General features: G+C 39.7%; 2 protein-coding genes across 3 annotated transcripts; both read right to left on the bottom strand.

Annotated features, from left to right (window-relative positions):
- Nucleotides 1-213: 213 nt before the first annotated feature.
- Nucleotides 214-3,141, bottom strand: LOC139540815 (UPF0449 protein C19orf25 homolog). The gene is made up of 2 exons (XM_071344793.1): nucleotides 1,270-3,141; nucleotides 214-691 (listed from the first exon to the last, which is right to left on the bottom strand). Exons 1-2 carry the CDS (start codon nucleotides 1,415-1,417, stop codon nucleotides 507-509), a joined length of 333 nt encoding a protein of 110 aa, XP_071200894.1. The 5' UTR covers nucleotides 1,418-3,141; the 3' UTR covers nucleotides 214-506.
- An 809-nt stretch (nucleotides 3,142-3,950) lies between these two features.
- LOC139540813 (receptor expression-enhancing protein 6-like) lies at nucleotides 3,951-16,085 on the bottom strand. 2 transcript variants are annotated; one of them, XM_071344792.1, is made up of 7 exons: nucleotides 15,777-16,085; nucleotides 14,562-14,655; nucleotides 14,286-14,424; nucleotides 13,733-13,901; nucleotides 9,304-9,449; nucleotides 5,553-5,596; nucleotides 3,951-4,742 (listed from the first exon to the last, which is right to left on the bottom strand). In XM_071344792.1, exons 1-6 carry the CDS (start codon nucleotides 15,907-15,909, stop codon nucleotides 5,555-5,557), a joined length of 723 nt encoding a protein of 240 aa, XP_071200893.1. In that variant the 5' UTR covers nucleotides 15,910-16,085; the 3' UTR covers nucleotides 3,951-4,742; nucleotides 5,553-5,554. The 2 variants fall into 2 exon arrangements, with proteins under 2 accessions (XP_071200893.1, XP_071200892.1); XM_071344791.1 differs by having other exon boundaries at nucleotides 5,553-5,599; nucleotides 15,777-16,083.
- Nucleotides 16,086-16,902: the final 817 nt, after the last annotated feature.

Below are 16,902 nucleotides of genomic sequence, written 5' to 3'. Positions count from 1 at the left end.
CGACTAAACATGCATTCATGCCAATTAAATGTGGACATAGACTGACAGTTTTCTGAGCTAATTAAGATAAACAAATATATACTCTACACTGACATGTACTTAATCATTGCATGAACTACATAATGACCTTTAAGTTAAAATATAACATTCATATGAGCCGTAGCCTGACTCCTGCACATGTCAGTGTGATTGAACATCAAAAACCAAGTTATATTTGTTCACAAATAATTATTTTATTAATTGTCATTATAGAACATGTAGACAATACACATAACTAATTTGCTTTAACATTTTGTGAAAAGTCACATCAATTTATGGAGACAATTTTAAACTCCAACAATGATTTGGAACAACAATCTGTTGTGTCCAATTTCTATTTTCTGCTATGAGACCCTCCTCTGCGAGATTGAGGTGGCATGACTCAAGGAAGCCAAGTTAATTCCTGATTAATCTGTTTAAGCTGAGGTAATGTGCTCCCCCAGCCCTGCGTTGTGAGGGAAGACTGGTCAGAGGGCTCTCCCTTTGACCTCGGCCACACTGATCTCCAACTGCTCTTTGGCCACCCACAGATCCTCCCTCTGCTGTACAAGTTCACCTCTAACCTCCTGAAGCCGCTCGTTCATCTCCAAGTACCTGCGGCTCTGAAGGTACTTTGTCTCTGCTTCATTGTCTGATGACCCCCTCTTGGCATCTGTGGAAGGGGACAACATCCAGTTTAGTTCTATAGGTTTGTTAAAACATATAGGCTGTCTAATCAAGAAGACCATTTGCTGAAAGGTCAACATTACATTAGGTGAAATAAAGTGAAAGTGTCTGTTTAAATTGACAGTAATAAGGCAGGCTACCATGGCAATGAACAGGCTACTTAAAGGTAGACTCAGCGATATGATGTAGATGCAGAAAGTAAACAGTCGGTAAATTTCCGAAACAACTGTGAAGCGCGAGGTTCAACCTTTCCTCGCTGGTTTGGTGCTACTCGTGGCAACGTCATTTCGCTGAGCCTACCTTTAATGACTTGCCATCTGTTTGACTGATGAACTGGGGTGTTTTCATTAGTAGGATTCTTTGCCGTTTACTCTAGGAACTAAACGGAAGCAAACAGAGCAAACGGAATGAAACGGGAAGTGACCTAAACGAATTTGTCCTATAGAAACTCGTTTTCGTTGCAAAACGATTTACGTTTGGAGTAAACTGTTTCCATTGTAAAATATTTTGCAACGGAATCAGACGAATGAATACAACCCTGATTCAAAGGCGCATAGTGCGTACCTTGGTTGCCATCTTCCAGGACGTTGAAGACTGGATCATTCGAAAAGGCTCTGTTGATGTCCTCAAGAATTTGCTCTACAGTGGGCGGATCTGGTCGACTTGGAAGTACCACTCGCTTCTTATTTTTGGCACCCATGCTGATATTCATTCTGCAGAGCGTACTATATTGAATAATGATACCGTTTAATATTATGTCTATACATGTAGCTAGCTACGAAACAGTTTGCATCAGAGTCCTGTTGTCAGATTTCCTAAGCAAGCCAATGGTGTTGCGGGGTCTTCTAAACGTACCACTTCTCTGTTGGTAGCTAACTGAATACTTTCTACGGTGCAATTTCACCAAGCTGTCGGGCAAACGTCGCTAACTCTACATACAACACAACTTGAAACAATATTCATAGCTAGCTAGCTACAAGGTAGAGGCAAAACAACGGATTGTGCGTGAGCTGAAGTTGACACGTCATTCGTGTGAGACGGACACGTCATTGCTCATATATATATATTTTTTTTTACCTTGTTCGCTGTATTTTTAATCCTATGTTTTTATCAATAAATTGTTTTATTCATAATAATAATACATTCAATTGTATTTATTGCCCTCGTGCAATTTGGAAGCCGTTTTTGATTGGAGTTGAACCAATAATGACGATGACGACTAGGGAGCACTCTTTCCTCTAAAATGCTTTTGCCGAGTTCAGGCGCTAGTCGGAACTAGGAAATGTCGGACATTTCCGATTTTCTAGTCCTGACAAGCAGATGCCGCGTTCAAAACTCTCGTACTGCCGACTTCATTGCGGTCAAAACAACTGGGAACTCAGAAAGAAACAAGCTCCGACTGGAAAACATCGATTTGAACGGTCTTTCAACTCGGGAACTCGGGCTCTTTCTAGAGATCTTTTTGAAATATATTTTTAGAATGTAGAATAGTCTGTATACATACAAGAAGTACACAAATAGACAATGATAACATGCTAGGGGGTACAACAAATGACAGATTATACAAAGACCTTAAAAGAAGCACACATATTGATTGTTTTAACAACTTTCTTATTAGAAGAATGTTGAATGGTCTTATTGTACTGCTCGAATTCCTTATAGAAAACACGGAACAGTGTTTTTTATTAGTGAATTTACATTTATGAATATGACATTTTTCCATTAGCAGAGTTATGAGGTAAACATTTATTTATTTATCTTTATTATGGTTAAGGAAACCGAGCAGCACATTCTCCCATAAAACAAAAGTCATCAAGAATATTAACAATTATAAAACTGTGAATATCTTTCCATAATTGTTTTACATGTAGACAATGCCAAAGTATATGTGAAACTGTTTCTGGATGCTCAACACAAAAGTACAATCAATGTTAATGTCTTTTTTTGAGTTTCTTCAGGTAATGATTCGCAGGGTAATACTTATGGATCATTCTGAAAGAGACCTCTTTGACCTTGTTAATGAGCAAGTATTTGTGTGGTAATAACCAGACTTTTTTCCAACTGATATTAGTGACCACTGTATTCCAGTAACTTGTGACATAAGGAATGGAGACAATATCCCTTTGAAATAAAGCACGTATAGATCTGTTGTTCTGAGGGAGGAAGGAGAAACATATTTTCTCTATTGGAGAGTCAACTGGATTACGCGAGGGTAGGTCAAGAAGGTGAGGTCTGGCTACACCTCTAAATAACATGAGAATTCCACATGGAATAGCATCAAAGACTATGGCGAACTCTCTAGGTGTTACAGGGATATTGTAACGAGATAAAAAATTCCTCATAATTGAGTGACAATCCTTCTGCATTAAAAAGTTGACTCACCAGCAGGATATGATTATTGAACCAGTTCTTAAAAAATAAAGACTTGTTTCTATACAAAATGTCCTTATTGTTCCAAATGAAATACCAATGCGGGGGAAAATTGTTTATATATTAACGAACACGCTAAGAATACTTCTCTATGAAAAGCAGATCATTTTGCAGGAGTCTTATCAATGTTACAGTTACAAAGTAACATACAATTGAGGCCACCAAAACGGGAGAATATATAATGAAGAATGAAATTCCAAATTGAAGTTGGATTCTTTAAAAAATGTTTTGCCCAATTTATCTTAAAAATATTAATCAAAGTAGGAAAATCAAAAAAATTGAGACCACCATATTCATATGAGTTCATAACGACAGATTTCCTTATATAATGTGTACGATTTTTCCAGATGAAGTTGAAAAGCACCTGGTCAACCGCTTTACCTATTTCGTTGTCAAGATATAGGTACTGGGCTGCATAAGTAAGTGTGGAGATACCTTCAACTTTAGAAAGCAATACTCGACCTTTCAAGGATAAATCCCTCTGCAACCAATGGTTCAACTTCTTTTAGTTTTTTTCAATAATAGGTATACAATTTAATGAGCATCTTTCCACATGGATCACTCGATATGGTAATCCCAAGGTATGTTACTTTTTCCTTGACTGGAATATTGCATATAGAGGGTATCACACAGTCTTTTACAGCAAACAATTCACACAATTCCTTTTCGAGCTCTGACTCATCGACCGGAAGATCACTGACGTCATGATTTGTCTCGTATTTTTCCGAGTTCCCAGTTGCTTTGAACGCGGCATTAGTTCCTTTGATCCATGCCAAACAATCAGTGATCATCATAATGACAAGCAATACACTGCATAAGATGAGGACACTTTTATTGATACACAAGGTACAACTTACTTTACGTCCTTTTGAGAGTACAACATATGTACATGTATAATAAAAGGAATAAAGGAATGTTTTTGAAATAACTTAAATGATTGGTTAAATACACAGTACTAGTATTTACCATTGGACAATATCACTAGGATTCCAAGACCCAATGCATTTCTAATTTACAGTAGAAGTATGTGTCAATTTCATTTTCATATGGCCTAGATCCGACTATACAAAACTGTTACAAGACACAAAGAGAGAAAAACATGTCCAAAAAGAAACAAAGAACAACGGTGAAAACTAAAGCAATGAAGTCCAAGACCAGAACACTGTGGGCTATTGTTGAAGCATTGAGCCCACACACTCCTGAGGACAAGGACACTGCATTGATTGTAAACCAAAGACCAGTTAAATTCAGTTACTCTAATCAGGTGATGAGAAGGTCAAAATATCAGACATTGCATACCATTCAACTAACCACCCCACAACCTTGCGGATGTTAAGTGTTTTTCAGTTGCAATGGTTTTGGTTGATATAAAGCAGAATTTTACCTTGGTTATGTTTTTTTCCTGTCCCGTTATCTGTCTGTGTAATGGTATCCCAATCTCTGTCAGACTTGTGTCATTGTTTTCCAATCATAAGTATTAGTGGTTCAGCAGTTTGCAAGTCAACATGGAAACCCGAAGACTTTCCTGTGAATCTGGCATGGTTTGGTTTGCTGTCATCAGTACCATCACTGAGACTTGTCTTGGTTGGATGCCTCTACTTGTTGGTCTGTAAAGATAATGAAATACACTTGCTCAAAGTTCACTCATAGTTGCTCATATTTCACTCGTAGTTGCTCATAGTTCACAAAATAAAATGTAAGACACTCAAAGTAGTTATGTCAAAATGACATGAGAAATATAGGCAAATGAAGAGAAATATGAGCACAGTATACACTCCCCTTCATATGTTTTTGGACAGTGAAGATAACATTTCAAATTTGGTTCTATACTCCACCATTTTGGATTTGAGATCAAATGTTTCACATGAGTCCACAGTACAGAATGTCACCTTTTATTTGAGGATACATATCTGTTTTACCGTTTAGAAATTAAAGCACTTCATGCATCTAGTCTCCCCAGTTGAGGAAGTCATAAGTATTTGGACAAATTCACACAAAGAGGCAATCTGCAGTTGCTACATACATTTTTGGACTTATAAATGAATGATATGTTCCCATTGATTCTTGAAGAAATGTACAACGTTTACTTCCTTGTCCAAATACATATGGAGGGGAGTGTACAGAAAGTAGACGGTGCCCATATCTTTCTCATTCATTTGGGAAAACGGCATAGCTGGATCTACACAACAAATGGCATGGGACATGGACTCATACGACGTGAGACGAATTTGGAAGTCTAAAACCATCTGACAAACATTAGTAATTAACTATTCCTTTAGGAGGATAGAGCACTTGGTTAATGCAAATAGCAATCTATGCCACCAGATTCAGCCACTGTCCACAAAACCTTGTGGTTGACCAGGTGAATACAGTGAGTGATACTGTATACACACACAGTGTGACTGTGTGACACTTACCATTAGTCTACAGTGGGTTCAGTGTAGATCAACTCATTGATAATCTTCTGAATATACATGGAATAGGAACAGACAAGACAAGTGAGGAAGAATTACTTTCAAAAGAGCTTCACAACCATATTACGAAAGGGAAGCACAAAGCAGTGGGAAGCATACATTTAGAATCATTGAAATATCGGCTAATTGGCTGATGGTCGACTACCTCTTTTCACAGTTCAGGTAATGCCTGCTGTAGTGGGCCTAGATTTTTTTTAAACCTGAGGAGAGAAGCCTAGCAGAATCTTTAATCCAGCCATGTGTTCTTCTCACAAGTCGGATTTGCTGACTTACATCCTCGTTTTCATTCTTGAGAAAACAGTTGGCGAGGAGAGCCCTCAACTACAGACTTTGCCATCTGTTGCTGTGCTAAAATTTCTGCCGAAACATTTTGAAAGCTTATTTTGTGTCGAGGCTGTGCTTTCTACTGCATTTCCTCCAACAAGACACTCACAAAATTAAACAATAGACCCAGATTCCAAGCTTGCAGAAAGTGACTACGTGAAAAATAACTAATGGCAGCTTTATCCGTATCCATTGTCTGCAGATTGCAGTGGAGTGGGATTAGTTAGTTAGCACCCATTAACTTCCACATGACTGTACAGAGTATCAGCTTAGGAATGATCCCACCAACAACATTTACCAGCCAGAGGAGAGAAAATAGTGGTCCACAGTGTGAGTGAGAGGCTTGACACATGCTCCATAAAATACATATTGTATTCTATTTTGATGACATGCATTTCAATAGTGTTGGCACTTTCAATCCCACTGTGTTGTCATCTTCTGCTGTTCAATTAAACCATTGAATTATTTCTGACAAATAATAGCAATCAAATAAGATTTGAGTTGATACTAGCTCCTAGAATGAAGGAGTGGTTTCTTAGAGGCTACAACAGGGGTTAGTGTCTTCCGAAATGATTCTCACCATTTGACTTGTTCCACATTATGTTGTGTTACAGCCTGAATTTAAAATTGATTAAATGTAGATTTTTTTGTCACAGGCCTACACACCATACCCCATAATGTCAAAGTGGAATTATGTTTTTCAAAATGTTTACAAATTAAGAAAAAATGAAAAGCTGAAATGTCTTGAGTCAATAAGTATTCAACCCCTTTGTTTAGGGGTTGAATAGGCAAGCCTAAATAAGTTCAGGATTAAAATGTGCTTAACATGTCACATAATAAGTGCAAATAGAGTTTAGCATGATTTTTGAATGAATCTCTAAACCCCAAACATACAATTATCAGTAAGGTCCCTCAGTCGAGCAGTGAATTTCAAACACAGATTCAACCAGTGCCATCCGTTTTGTCACCAAAGCCCCATATACTACCCACCACTGCGACCTGTACGCTCTCGTTGGCTGTCCCTCGCTTCATACTTGTCGCCAAACCCACTGACTCCAGGTCATCTACAAGTCTCTGTTAGGTAAAGCCCCGCCTTATCTCAGCTCACTGGTCACCATAGCAGCACCCACTCGTAGCACGCGCTCCAGCAGGTATATCTCACTGGTCACCCCCAAAGCCAATTCCTCCTTTGGCCCCCTTTCCTTCCAGTTCTCTGCTGCCAATGACTGGAACAAACTGCAAAAATCACTGAAGCTGGAGACTCATATATCCCTCACTAGCTTTAAGCACCAGTTGTCAGAGCAGCTCACAGATCACTGTACCTGTACATAGCCCATCTGTAAACAGCCCATCCAACTACCTCATCACCATTCTGTATTTATTTATTTATCTTGCTCCTTTGCACCCCAGTATCTCTACTTGCACATTCATCTTCTGCACATCTACCATTCCAGTGTTTAATTTCTATATTGTAATTACTTCGCCACCATGGCCTATTTATTGCCTTACCTCCCTTATCTTACCTCATTTGCACTCACTGTATATATACTTTAAAAAATATATATATTCTACTGTATTATTGACTGTATGTTTGTTTAATCCATGTGTAACTCTGTGTTGTTGTATGTGTCGAACTGCAGTTCTTTATCTTGGCCAGGTCACAGTTGTAAATGAGAACTTGTTCTCAACTAGCCTACCTGGTTAAATAAAGGTGAAATTTAAAAAGTTTAAAAACATAAACCCCATGGAGGTTTTCCAAGGCCTCGCAAAGAAGGACAACTATTGGTAGATGAGTAAAAAAAGCAGACATTGAATATCCCTTTGAGCATGGTGAAGTTATTAATTACACTTTGGATGGTGTATCAATACACCCAGTCACTACAAAGATACAGGCGTCCTTCCTAACTCAGTTACCGGAGAGGAAGGAAACAGCTCAGGGATTTCACCATGAGGGCAAGGGGGACTGTGAAACAGTTACAGAGTTTAATGGATGTGATAGGAGAAAACTGAGGATGATCAACAACATTGTAGTTATTCCACAATACTAACCTAATTGACAGAGTGAAAAGAAGGAAGCCTGTACAGAATAAAAATATTCCAAAGCATGTATCCTGTTTGCAACAAGGCACTAAAGTAATGCTGCAAAAAATGTGGCAAAGCAATTCACTTTTTGTCCTGAATACAAAGTATTATGTTTGGGGCACTCTCCATATTTTTAAGCATAGTTGTGGCAAAATCCTAGAGGACAACCTGGTTCAGTCTGCTTTCCAACAGACACTGGGAAAGGAAAGGACAATAACCTAAAACACAAGGCCAAATCTACACTGGAGTTTCTTACCAATAAGACAGGGAATCAAATCATATGAAATCAATGAATGTTTCTGAGTGGCCGATTTACAGTTTTGACTTAAATCTACTTGAAAATCTATGGCAAGACCTGAAAATGGTTGTTTAGCAATGGTCAACAACCAATTTGACAGAGCTTGAATTATTTTTTAAAGAATAATGGGCAAATGTTGCAAAATCCAGGTATGGAAAGCTCTTAGAGACATACAGTACCAGTAAAAAGTTTGGACAAACCTACTCATTCAAAAGAAAAATGCAGCACCCCCTGAAAAATTATTTTAAAAAAGGAATAAAAAGAATACAAATATATATATTAGTAGTGCTCTGGGCCTTTACTGGTCCTGTGTTAACAGACCGATATAGGTGTCTGTAGCACGGGTTAAAAAAAAGTGCAGCACTCCCAAACATCTTCCCGCTGCTATGGAGATATACCCAGAAAGACTCACAGCTGTAGTCGCTGCCAAAGGTGCTTCTATAAAGAATTGGGGCGGCAGGTAGCCTAGAGGTTAAGAGCTTTGGGCCAGTAAACAAAAGGTCACTGATTCAAATTCCTGAGCCGACTAGGTGAAACATCTGTCGAAGTGCCCCTGAGCAAGGCACTTAACCCTAATTGCTTTTGTAAGTCGCTCTGTTAAATGTCTAAAATGTTAAATGAATTGGCTTATGTAAATGAGATATCGCTGTATTTCATTTTCTATACATTTGCAAAAATATCTAAAAACATGTCTTCACTTTGTCATTATGGGGTGTGTGTAGATGGGTTAGAAAGACAATCTATTTAATCCATTTTTAATTCAGGCAGTTACACAACAAAATGTGGAATAAGTCAAGGGGTATGAATCATTTCTGAAGGCACTATATAGACAACACATACTCTAGGGAAACAACACACAGCTGACATGCAAACAAGCTAATAGTGAGACTATATTAGCTTAGCTGGAGCAGTGTTAGGCACTAACTAATGGCAAAGGAAATCAAGTAATAAAGAGTTTGTTACAGAAATAAAAGAGTTTGTTTTACATACAGCTGATTCTGATGTGCTGAGTAAGCCTTTGGCCCCTGATGCATCTGATGCGCTGGGTAAGCCTTTGGCCCCTGATGCGCTGGGTAAGCCTTTGGCCCCTGATGCGCTGGGTACTAAAGTCTTGTTTTTCACCAGTGATTGAAGGACTGAGGGCAGACAGGAAAGAGAGAAAGATACAGTCCCCATGCAAACAAAGTTACATGAAGGTTGCTTCAGAAACAAGTAAGTGATCTGTGCACATGAACTTGCAAAAGCAGTTAGAAAGGATGTATACAAACATTCAAGGCTGAAACACACATGCATGTACACACACAAACAGACACACACACACACACACACACACAAAAGCATATCTCCGTTTTTACTGAAACTTAAATGGATAGCAATATTTAGGCTAATTAGTTTATTCTGTATACTTTGCATTATTTTCACAGTAAGTACGCATTCTTTCACAGGTTGAAAATAGCTACCTCTATTTATATCAGCTGACCTGGTTCCTGCCATCCTTCCGTCTACCTTTTGTAAGCTGTCTATGACCTCAGTTGACATCATTAATCCCTGCTGGACCATTTGCCAGCTTATGAAATCCATCACTGGTGTGACCTCACAGCCAACAGCACTTTAAATATATCCTCATTGTTTTCTCAATAGATGCAGTAAAGAGTTCAAAGGAACTCAACCAAAACAATGGAAATGACATGGAAACGTGTGGGAGAAAGATCCTGAATATCCTCATTGCCCCCAGCTAAATTAGCCTACATTTAGGCTATTGATTATATGTACATTTCACACTACGTTGAGGTAAAAATCGGAGTATAATGTTCGTATGGATGTCAAACCCAATACATACAGTGGGGCAAAAAAGTATTTAGTCAGCCAGCAATTGGGCAAGTTCTCCCACTTAAAAAGATGAGAGAGGCCTGTAATTTTCATCATACGTACACTTCAACTATGACAGACAAAATTAGAAAGAAAAATCCAGAAAATCACATTGTAGCATTTTTAATGAATTTATTTGCAAATTATGGTGGGGAAAAAGTATTTGGTCACCTACAAACAAGCAAGATATCTGGCTCTCACAGACCTGTAACTTCTTCTTTAAGAGGCTCCTCTGTCCTCCACTCGTTACCTGTATTAATTTCACCTGTTTGAACTTGTTATCAGTATAAAACACACCTGTCCACAACCTCAAACAGTCACACTCCAAACTCCACTATGGCCAAGACCAAAGAGCTGTCAAAGGACACCAGAAACAAAATTGTAGACCTGCACCAGTCTGGGAAGACAGAATCTGCAATAGGTAAGCAGCTTGGTTTGAAGAAATCAACTGTGGGAGCAATTATTAGGAAATGGAAGACATACAAGACCACTGATAATCTCCCTCGATCTGGGGCTCCACGCAAGATCTCACCCCGTGGGGTCAAAATGATCACAAGAACGGTGAGCAAAAATCCCAGAACCACACGGGAGGACCTAGTGAATGACCTGCAGAGAGCTGGGACCAAAGTAACAAAGCCTACCATCAGTAACACACTACGCCGCCAGGGACTCAAATCTTGCAGTGCCAGACGTGTCCCCCTGCTTAAGCCAGTACATGTCCAGGCCCGTCTGAAGTTTGCTAGAGAGCATTTGGATGATCCAGAAGAAGATTGGGAGAATGTCATATGGTCAGATGAAACCAAAATAGAACTTTTTGGTAAAAACTCAACTCGTCGTGTTTGGAGGACAAAGAATGCTGAGTTGCATCCAAAGAACACCATACCTACTGTGAAGCATGGGGGTGGAAACATCATGCTTTGGGGCTGTTTTTCTGCAAAGGGACCAGGACGACTGATCCGTGTAAAGGAAAGAATGAATGGGGCCATGTATCGTGAGATTTTGAGTGAAAACCTCCTTCCATCAGCAAGGGCATTGAAGATGAAACGTGGCTGGGTCTTTCAGCATGACAATGATCCCAAACACACCGCCCGGGCAACGAAGGAGTGGCTTCGTAAGAAGCATTTCAAGGTCCTGGAGTGGCCTAGCCAGTCTCCAGATCTCAACCCCATAGAAAATCTTTGGAGGGAGTTGAAAGTCCGTGTTGCCCAGCAACAGCCCCAAAATATCACTGCTCTAGAGGAGATCTGCATGGAGGAATGGGCCAAAATACCAGCAACAGTGTGTGAAAACCTTGTGAAGACTTACAAAAAAACGTTTGACCTCTGTCATTGCCAACAAAGGGTATATAACAAAGTATTGAGATAAACTTTTGTTATTGACCAAATACTTATTTTCCACCATAATTTGCAAATAAATTCATAAAAAATCCTACAATGTGATTTTCTGGATTTTTTTTTCTCATTTTGTCTGTCATAGTTGAAGTTTACCTATGATGACAATTACAGGCCTCTCTCATCTTTTTAAGTGGGAGAACTTGCACAATTGGTGGCTGACTAAATACTTTTTTGCCCCACTGTATCCATGTCATCGTCACCAATCAGTTAAAAACGACTAACCATATCTGTATGCTAGCTATGCTACCAGCTTATACGAACAGGCGTTAGCATTTAGCAGTCACTTCTTCTAAACCTGAAAAGGGACAACTTCTAAATGTAATGCAGCGAAAAACAGAGAAATATATCCTAACCGAACTTTAGTAATCACATTGTGGGCCTGTTACAATACATCAATCATGACAGATTTGACCAATATCCACTTTGTTAGATCAGATTGGTTGAATCTGCACCAACACGGCGTCCTTCTTCTATCCCCCACGGCCTGCACTCCATTGACCTCTTTACCGCATCTATATGGGTGCAGTGTTACACACAGCTCTCTAATAGGATTTATACTGTGAAATACCAAGCCATTTAGGGACTTCAGAGGGAAATGAGCTATGTAGCCAAATCAGGTACAATAGTTGTTGGGCATGCTTTTGAATGTACTGACCGCAAAATGATATAACCCATTTCCACTAGCATTGATTGCTACAGTGCATTCGGAAAGTATTCAGACCACTTGAATTCTTCCACATTTGTTACATTACAGTCTTTTTTTTAAAATTGATACAATTGTTTTTTTCCCCCCTCATCAATCTACACACAATATATACACCATAATGACAAAGCAAAAACAGGTTTTTAGAAATGTTTGCAAATGTATTAAAAATAAGAAACTGAAATATCACATTTACATAAGTTCAGACCCTTTACTCAGTACTTTGTTGAAGCACCTTTTGCAGCGATTACAGCCTCGAGTCTTCTTGGGTATGACGCTAAGCATTTAGCATCTCTCTGTACTTTGCTCCATTAATCTTTCCCTCGATCCTGACTAATCACCCACTCCCTGCCGCTGAAAAACATCCCCACAGAATGATGCTGCCACCAGCATGCTTCGCCGTAGGGATGGTGTCGGGAGTTCAATCTTGGTTTCATCAGACAAGAGAATCTTGTTTCTCATGGTCTGAAAGTTCTTTAGGTGCCTTTTGGCAAACTCCAAGTGGGCTGTCATGTGCCTTTTACTGAGGAGTGGCTTCTGTCTGGCCACTCTACCATAAAGGCCTGATTAGTGGAGTGCTGCAGAGATGGTTGGTTCTCCCATCTCCACAGAGGAACTGGAGTTCTGTCAGAATAAACATTGGGATCTTGGTCACCTCCCTGACCAAGGCCGTTCTCAGTTTGGCCGGGTGGCCAGCTCTAGGAAGAGACTTGATGGTTCCAAACTTCTTCCATTTAAGAATGATGGAGGCCACTGTGTTCTTGGGACCCTTCAATGCTGCAGACATTTTTTGGTACCCTTCCCCAGAGCTGTGCATCGACACAATCCTGTCTCTGAGCTTTACGGACAATTCCTTCAACCTCATGGCTTGGTTTTTGATCTGACATGCACTGTCAGCTGTGAGACCTTATATAGACAGGTGTGTGGCTTTCCAAATCATGCCCAATCAATTGAATTTACCACAGATGGACTCCAAACAAGTTGTAGAAACATCTCAAGGATGATCAATAAAAACAGGATGCACCTGAGTTTAATTTCGAGTCTCATAGCAAACGGTCTGAATACTTATGTAAATAAGGCATTTATGTTATTTATTTTTTATAATTTGCAAAAACCTGTTTTCAATTTGTCATTATGGGGTATTGTGTGTAGATTGATGAGGATTTTTATTTATTTAATAAATTTTAGAATAAGGTTGGAATGTAACAAAATGTGGAAAAAGGGAAGGGGTCTGAATACTTTCCGAATGCACTGTACATTCTCCAAACATACTTGCAAGGAGATTTTGGACATTGGTAAATAACCTACTAACGTATTTTAAAACAGTTTGTAGGAAACGACCACACCCTAGGGAAGTCGAAAATGAGACAATACTTCACTTTAAGGTGTACATGAACTGCATTGGGGCTAGGAGCTAGCTGTTTCTGGACTGGGCCGTCAGGGGCCTCTGTACCTTCTCTGGTGACAGACTCGGCTGCGTTTATGGCCTTCCCACTGAGGTCATTGACCATGCTGTCCACGGTGGCCTCGTGCTTGAGGAAGAAGGGCCGCACCACCCGGTTGTACAGAATCTGAGAGCCGTTCCATGTGACGGGGGCCATGCACCACAACAAGAACAGGCACTGGCAAAGAGGGTGGGAAAAAAACAAGAACATGATTGACACATGTTGAAGGGCACCACATACTGCCGTAACCACATAAGCAAAGCACGACACCTCCAGGAGCCCAATAAAGCATAAATACAGGTCACAAGTATTTCACAGCATACCGAGAATTTATTGACATGTACTTATGAATGTTTATGTATAGCAAGCTTATAATAGCTTGTTAATTGCTTATTAAGTGTTATATGCTGCTAAATTCCATAGCCTATAGTGATTTTGAATTATATTGTAACTTTAAGGTCAGTGGTTGGTCACAATGAGTGAGTTGAAGCAGTTTTCAGTTTGCTTAGAATGTAAGGCACACAGTCTGTCTGTGTGATACACATCTGATTATCACCTTACCTTGAAAGCATAGTAGAAAGGAAACCAGTAGAGGAAGATGTCAGAGAAGAATTCCGCCAAACTGAAGATTCCGTAGACCACCCAATAGGTCAGCCATTTTGTGTCATCTTCTTTGTTTGTGCTCTCGATGGCTTTGATTCTACATGGAAGAGTGGAAACAGTACCCAACATTACATAGCCCTAATTGAGGTAAGGTACTACATAACATAAAATGGCAACACATAAACGGTCTAGCTTAAACATATAACTTTAAAGCTAGTTTGCTACTGTTCTTACGAGTAATATGCAGGATACACAAATCCAATCATGTTACAGAGGAGGGAGGCGCCATAGCCGTATACCAAATACAGTCCCGTCAGAGACACTGCACCTGTTGATAACACAAGACACGTGACGAGAGGTCAAGCATTACACTGCACAAAGATCCTAATCAAGCAGTGCACTGCTACTTCATGAGAATGTAAGTAGTCTTAGGGAAATTGTGAGAGGAGTCTCAAATGCTGCTATTGACTGATAGTGAAGGATTTACAGAACTTTAGAATGTCATGCAAAATGCATAATTGTCTTGATAGCAACACATAACTGATATCATAATTTTAGGGAAATAAAGAGAGAGAAAGAGAGAGAGAGAGAGAGAGAGAGAGAGAGAGAGAGAGAGAGAGAGAGAGAGAGAGAGAAATAAAGAGAGAGAATGCCTTGTAACAGCTGCAGAAGAAACATTTAAGAAATTAGAACTTGGGAATAGTCCAATCTACAAAAGGATGTGTTTGCCAGTGATGATACACTTACATCGGCCTACTCTCACATTTAAGTCTACAGGTGACTACAGTTGTTCTATGGCATTGTTGATTCCTTGTTCATCTCTACACCCAGAAACAACTCTCTAGTCTCGTGCATGCTTGTGGCTTATCATTCCTTGTTGAATAAAACAGTACTGAGAATGTGCTGGAAGCAATTGTGGGTTCGTGGAAGTATGTGGGTATCATTGGGCACCAGGCACGGGTAATTACATCATCCCAACTGAACCCATGGCACAAGGGCATTTGTGACAGTGAAGTATCTGAAGGAAGTTTGGTTGTTTTTGTTTACATACAGTAATAGCAGTAGTATTTTCAATTATAATACTGCACCATTCAAATATGTATGTTCCTAAAAATAGAATGAAAATAATCTTTCATTACAATATTATTAGGTAGATCTCACATTTATAATTTATACAATGTAGGTAGAGGTAGAGGTTCATCTGAAGAGTGTGCGTCTAAAGAAACACACCTGTTGGTCAATACCAAACTGTGCGCCATAGCATAACCTATTTATAGGCCTTCCAATTGGCTGCAGTTCGTGTTCACAGCAAGGACTACAAGTGTGCTGCGCATTCGACGAAGGTTTCCATCTTTGACTTTGACTTTAAATAATGGTATTTAAACATCTACATCAAATTAACATGACAACAAACGTGTCCTCCGAATAGGCTACACAAAAATTACATACCTAGGGCAATCATTTTTTTCTTGATTCCCGTTTTCTCCTCCAGTTTTCCAAGGAAATCTGTCACCATGTTTTTCTCATTTAGAAATTTATCTGCGCGATCTCGAAGTTTGTTAAGTACTTCTGAGATACCCATGGTGACGGGTTACAGAGTTCGGAGTTTCTTAAGGCCAAATTCTAATAATAAACATATAAATAAACGATATTTTCCCTGTGGAAATCTGAGTCCTCGTGCAGTTCAAATCCGCTGACGGGACAGGTTTCGTCTCCTTAATCCGCTTTGCTGGAGAGTCCCTCCGTGCGTCATTTGGCGGTGGAGAGGGAATGGTCAAGGATCATGACTGGCTAGAAGGAAACCAATAGGAATACAGATTATAATTATCTGAAATTGTACAGTGCCAAATTCCAACAGGTGTTTATCTGCTACACTGTATTCATTTCAACAGGTAAAACAGCCTATATGTGTTATGCTGGTGAATGAGGACCCAAAAGCGACGTAATAGAAACAGAGTCTTTATTCCAGTATCAAACAAACAATGATTCTCCTGGATATATCAAAGGTAAATCCAAAACAGGAAACTGAAATCCTCTCGTCAGTAGAGAGGAACGACTGGAGACGCGACCACAGACTGCAGGTCGCTTCAGGAAGGCACAGGCCGTAGCTGACATAGACACCTGCTCACACGCAGCATCTGAAGAAGGCAAAAACACGACAGGGCGGAAACAAGGACACAGGACAGCAAACATCAAACAAGAATCCGACAAGGACAGAAGCGGAAAACAGAGGGAGAAATAGGGACTCTAATCAGAGGGCAAAATAGGGGACAGGTGTGAAAGAGTAAATGAGGTCGTTAGGAGAATGAGAAACAGCTGGGAGCAGGAACGGAACGATAGAGAGAGAGAGCGGGAGAGGGAGAGAGGGAGGAGGAGAGAGAGAGAGAGAAAGAGGGAAAGAACCTAATAAGACCAGCAGAGGGAAGCACAGGGACAAGACATGATGATCAAAGACAAAACATGACAATATGGAGGTAAAACAGCCTATATGATGGGTGTGTGCCTATAATTTGTCTATATTTCTAACGGGAATAATATGTGTCGCTGTGTGGAATTTTAGGATACCCAGCAATTG

The sequence above is a fragment of the Salvelinus alpinus genome, chromosome 16, assembly GCF_045679555.1.
Source record: "Salvelinus alpinus chromosome 16, SLU_Salpinus.1, whole genome shotgun sequence".
Taxonomy (NCBI): domain Eukaryota; kingdom Metazoa; phylum Chordata; class Actinopteri; order Salmoniformes; family Salmonidae; genus Salvelinus; species Salvelinus alpinus.
This window is presented reverse-complemented; position numbering and strand designations above follow the sequence as displayed.

Bases quoted from the DNA above. Each gene is read 5' to 3' on its own strand.
- LOC139540815 (XM_071344793.1), bottom strand. From the start codon at position 1,417: ATGAATATCAGCATGGGTGCCAAAAATAAGAAGCGAGTGGTACTTCCA. The intron at 692-1,269 runs GTACGCACTATG...CCCCTTCCACAG, and splicing joins CCTGGAAGATGGCAACCAAG to ATGCCAAGAGGGGGTCATCA.
- LOC139540813 (XM_071344791.1), bottom strand. From the start codon at position 15,909: ATGGGTATCTCAGAAGTACTTAACAAACTTCGAGATCGCGCAGATAAA. The intron at 14,425-14,561 runs GTAAGAACAGTA...TCTTCCATGTAG, and splicing joins GTGTATCCTGCATATTACTC to AATCAAAGCCATCGAGAGCA. The intron at 9,450-13,732 runs GTACAGAGGCCC...GTCTGCCCTCAG, and splicing joins CGAGTCTGTCACCAGAGAAG to TCCTTCAATCACTGGTGAAA.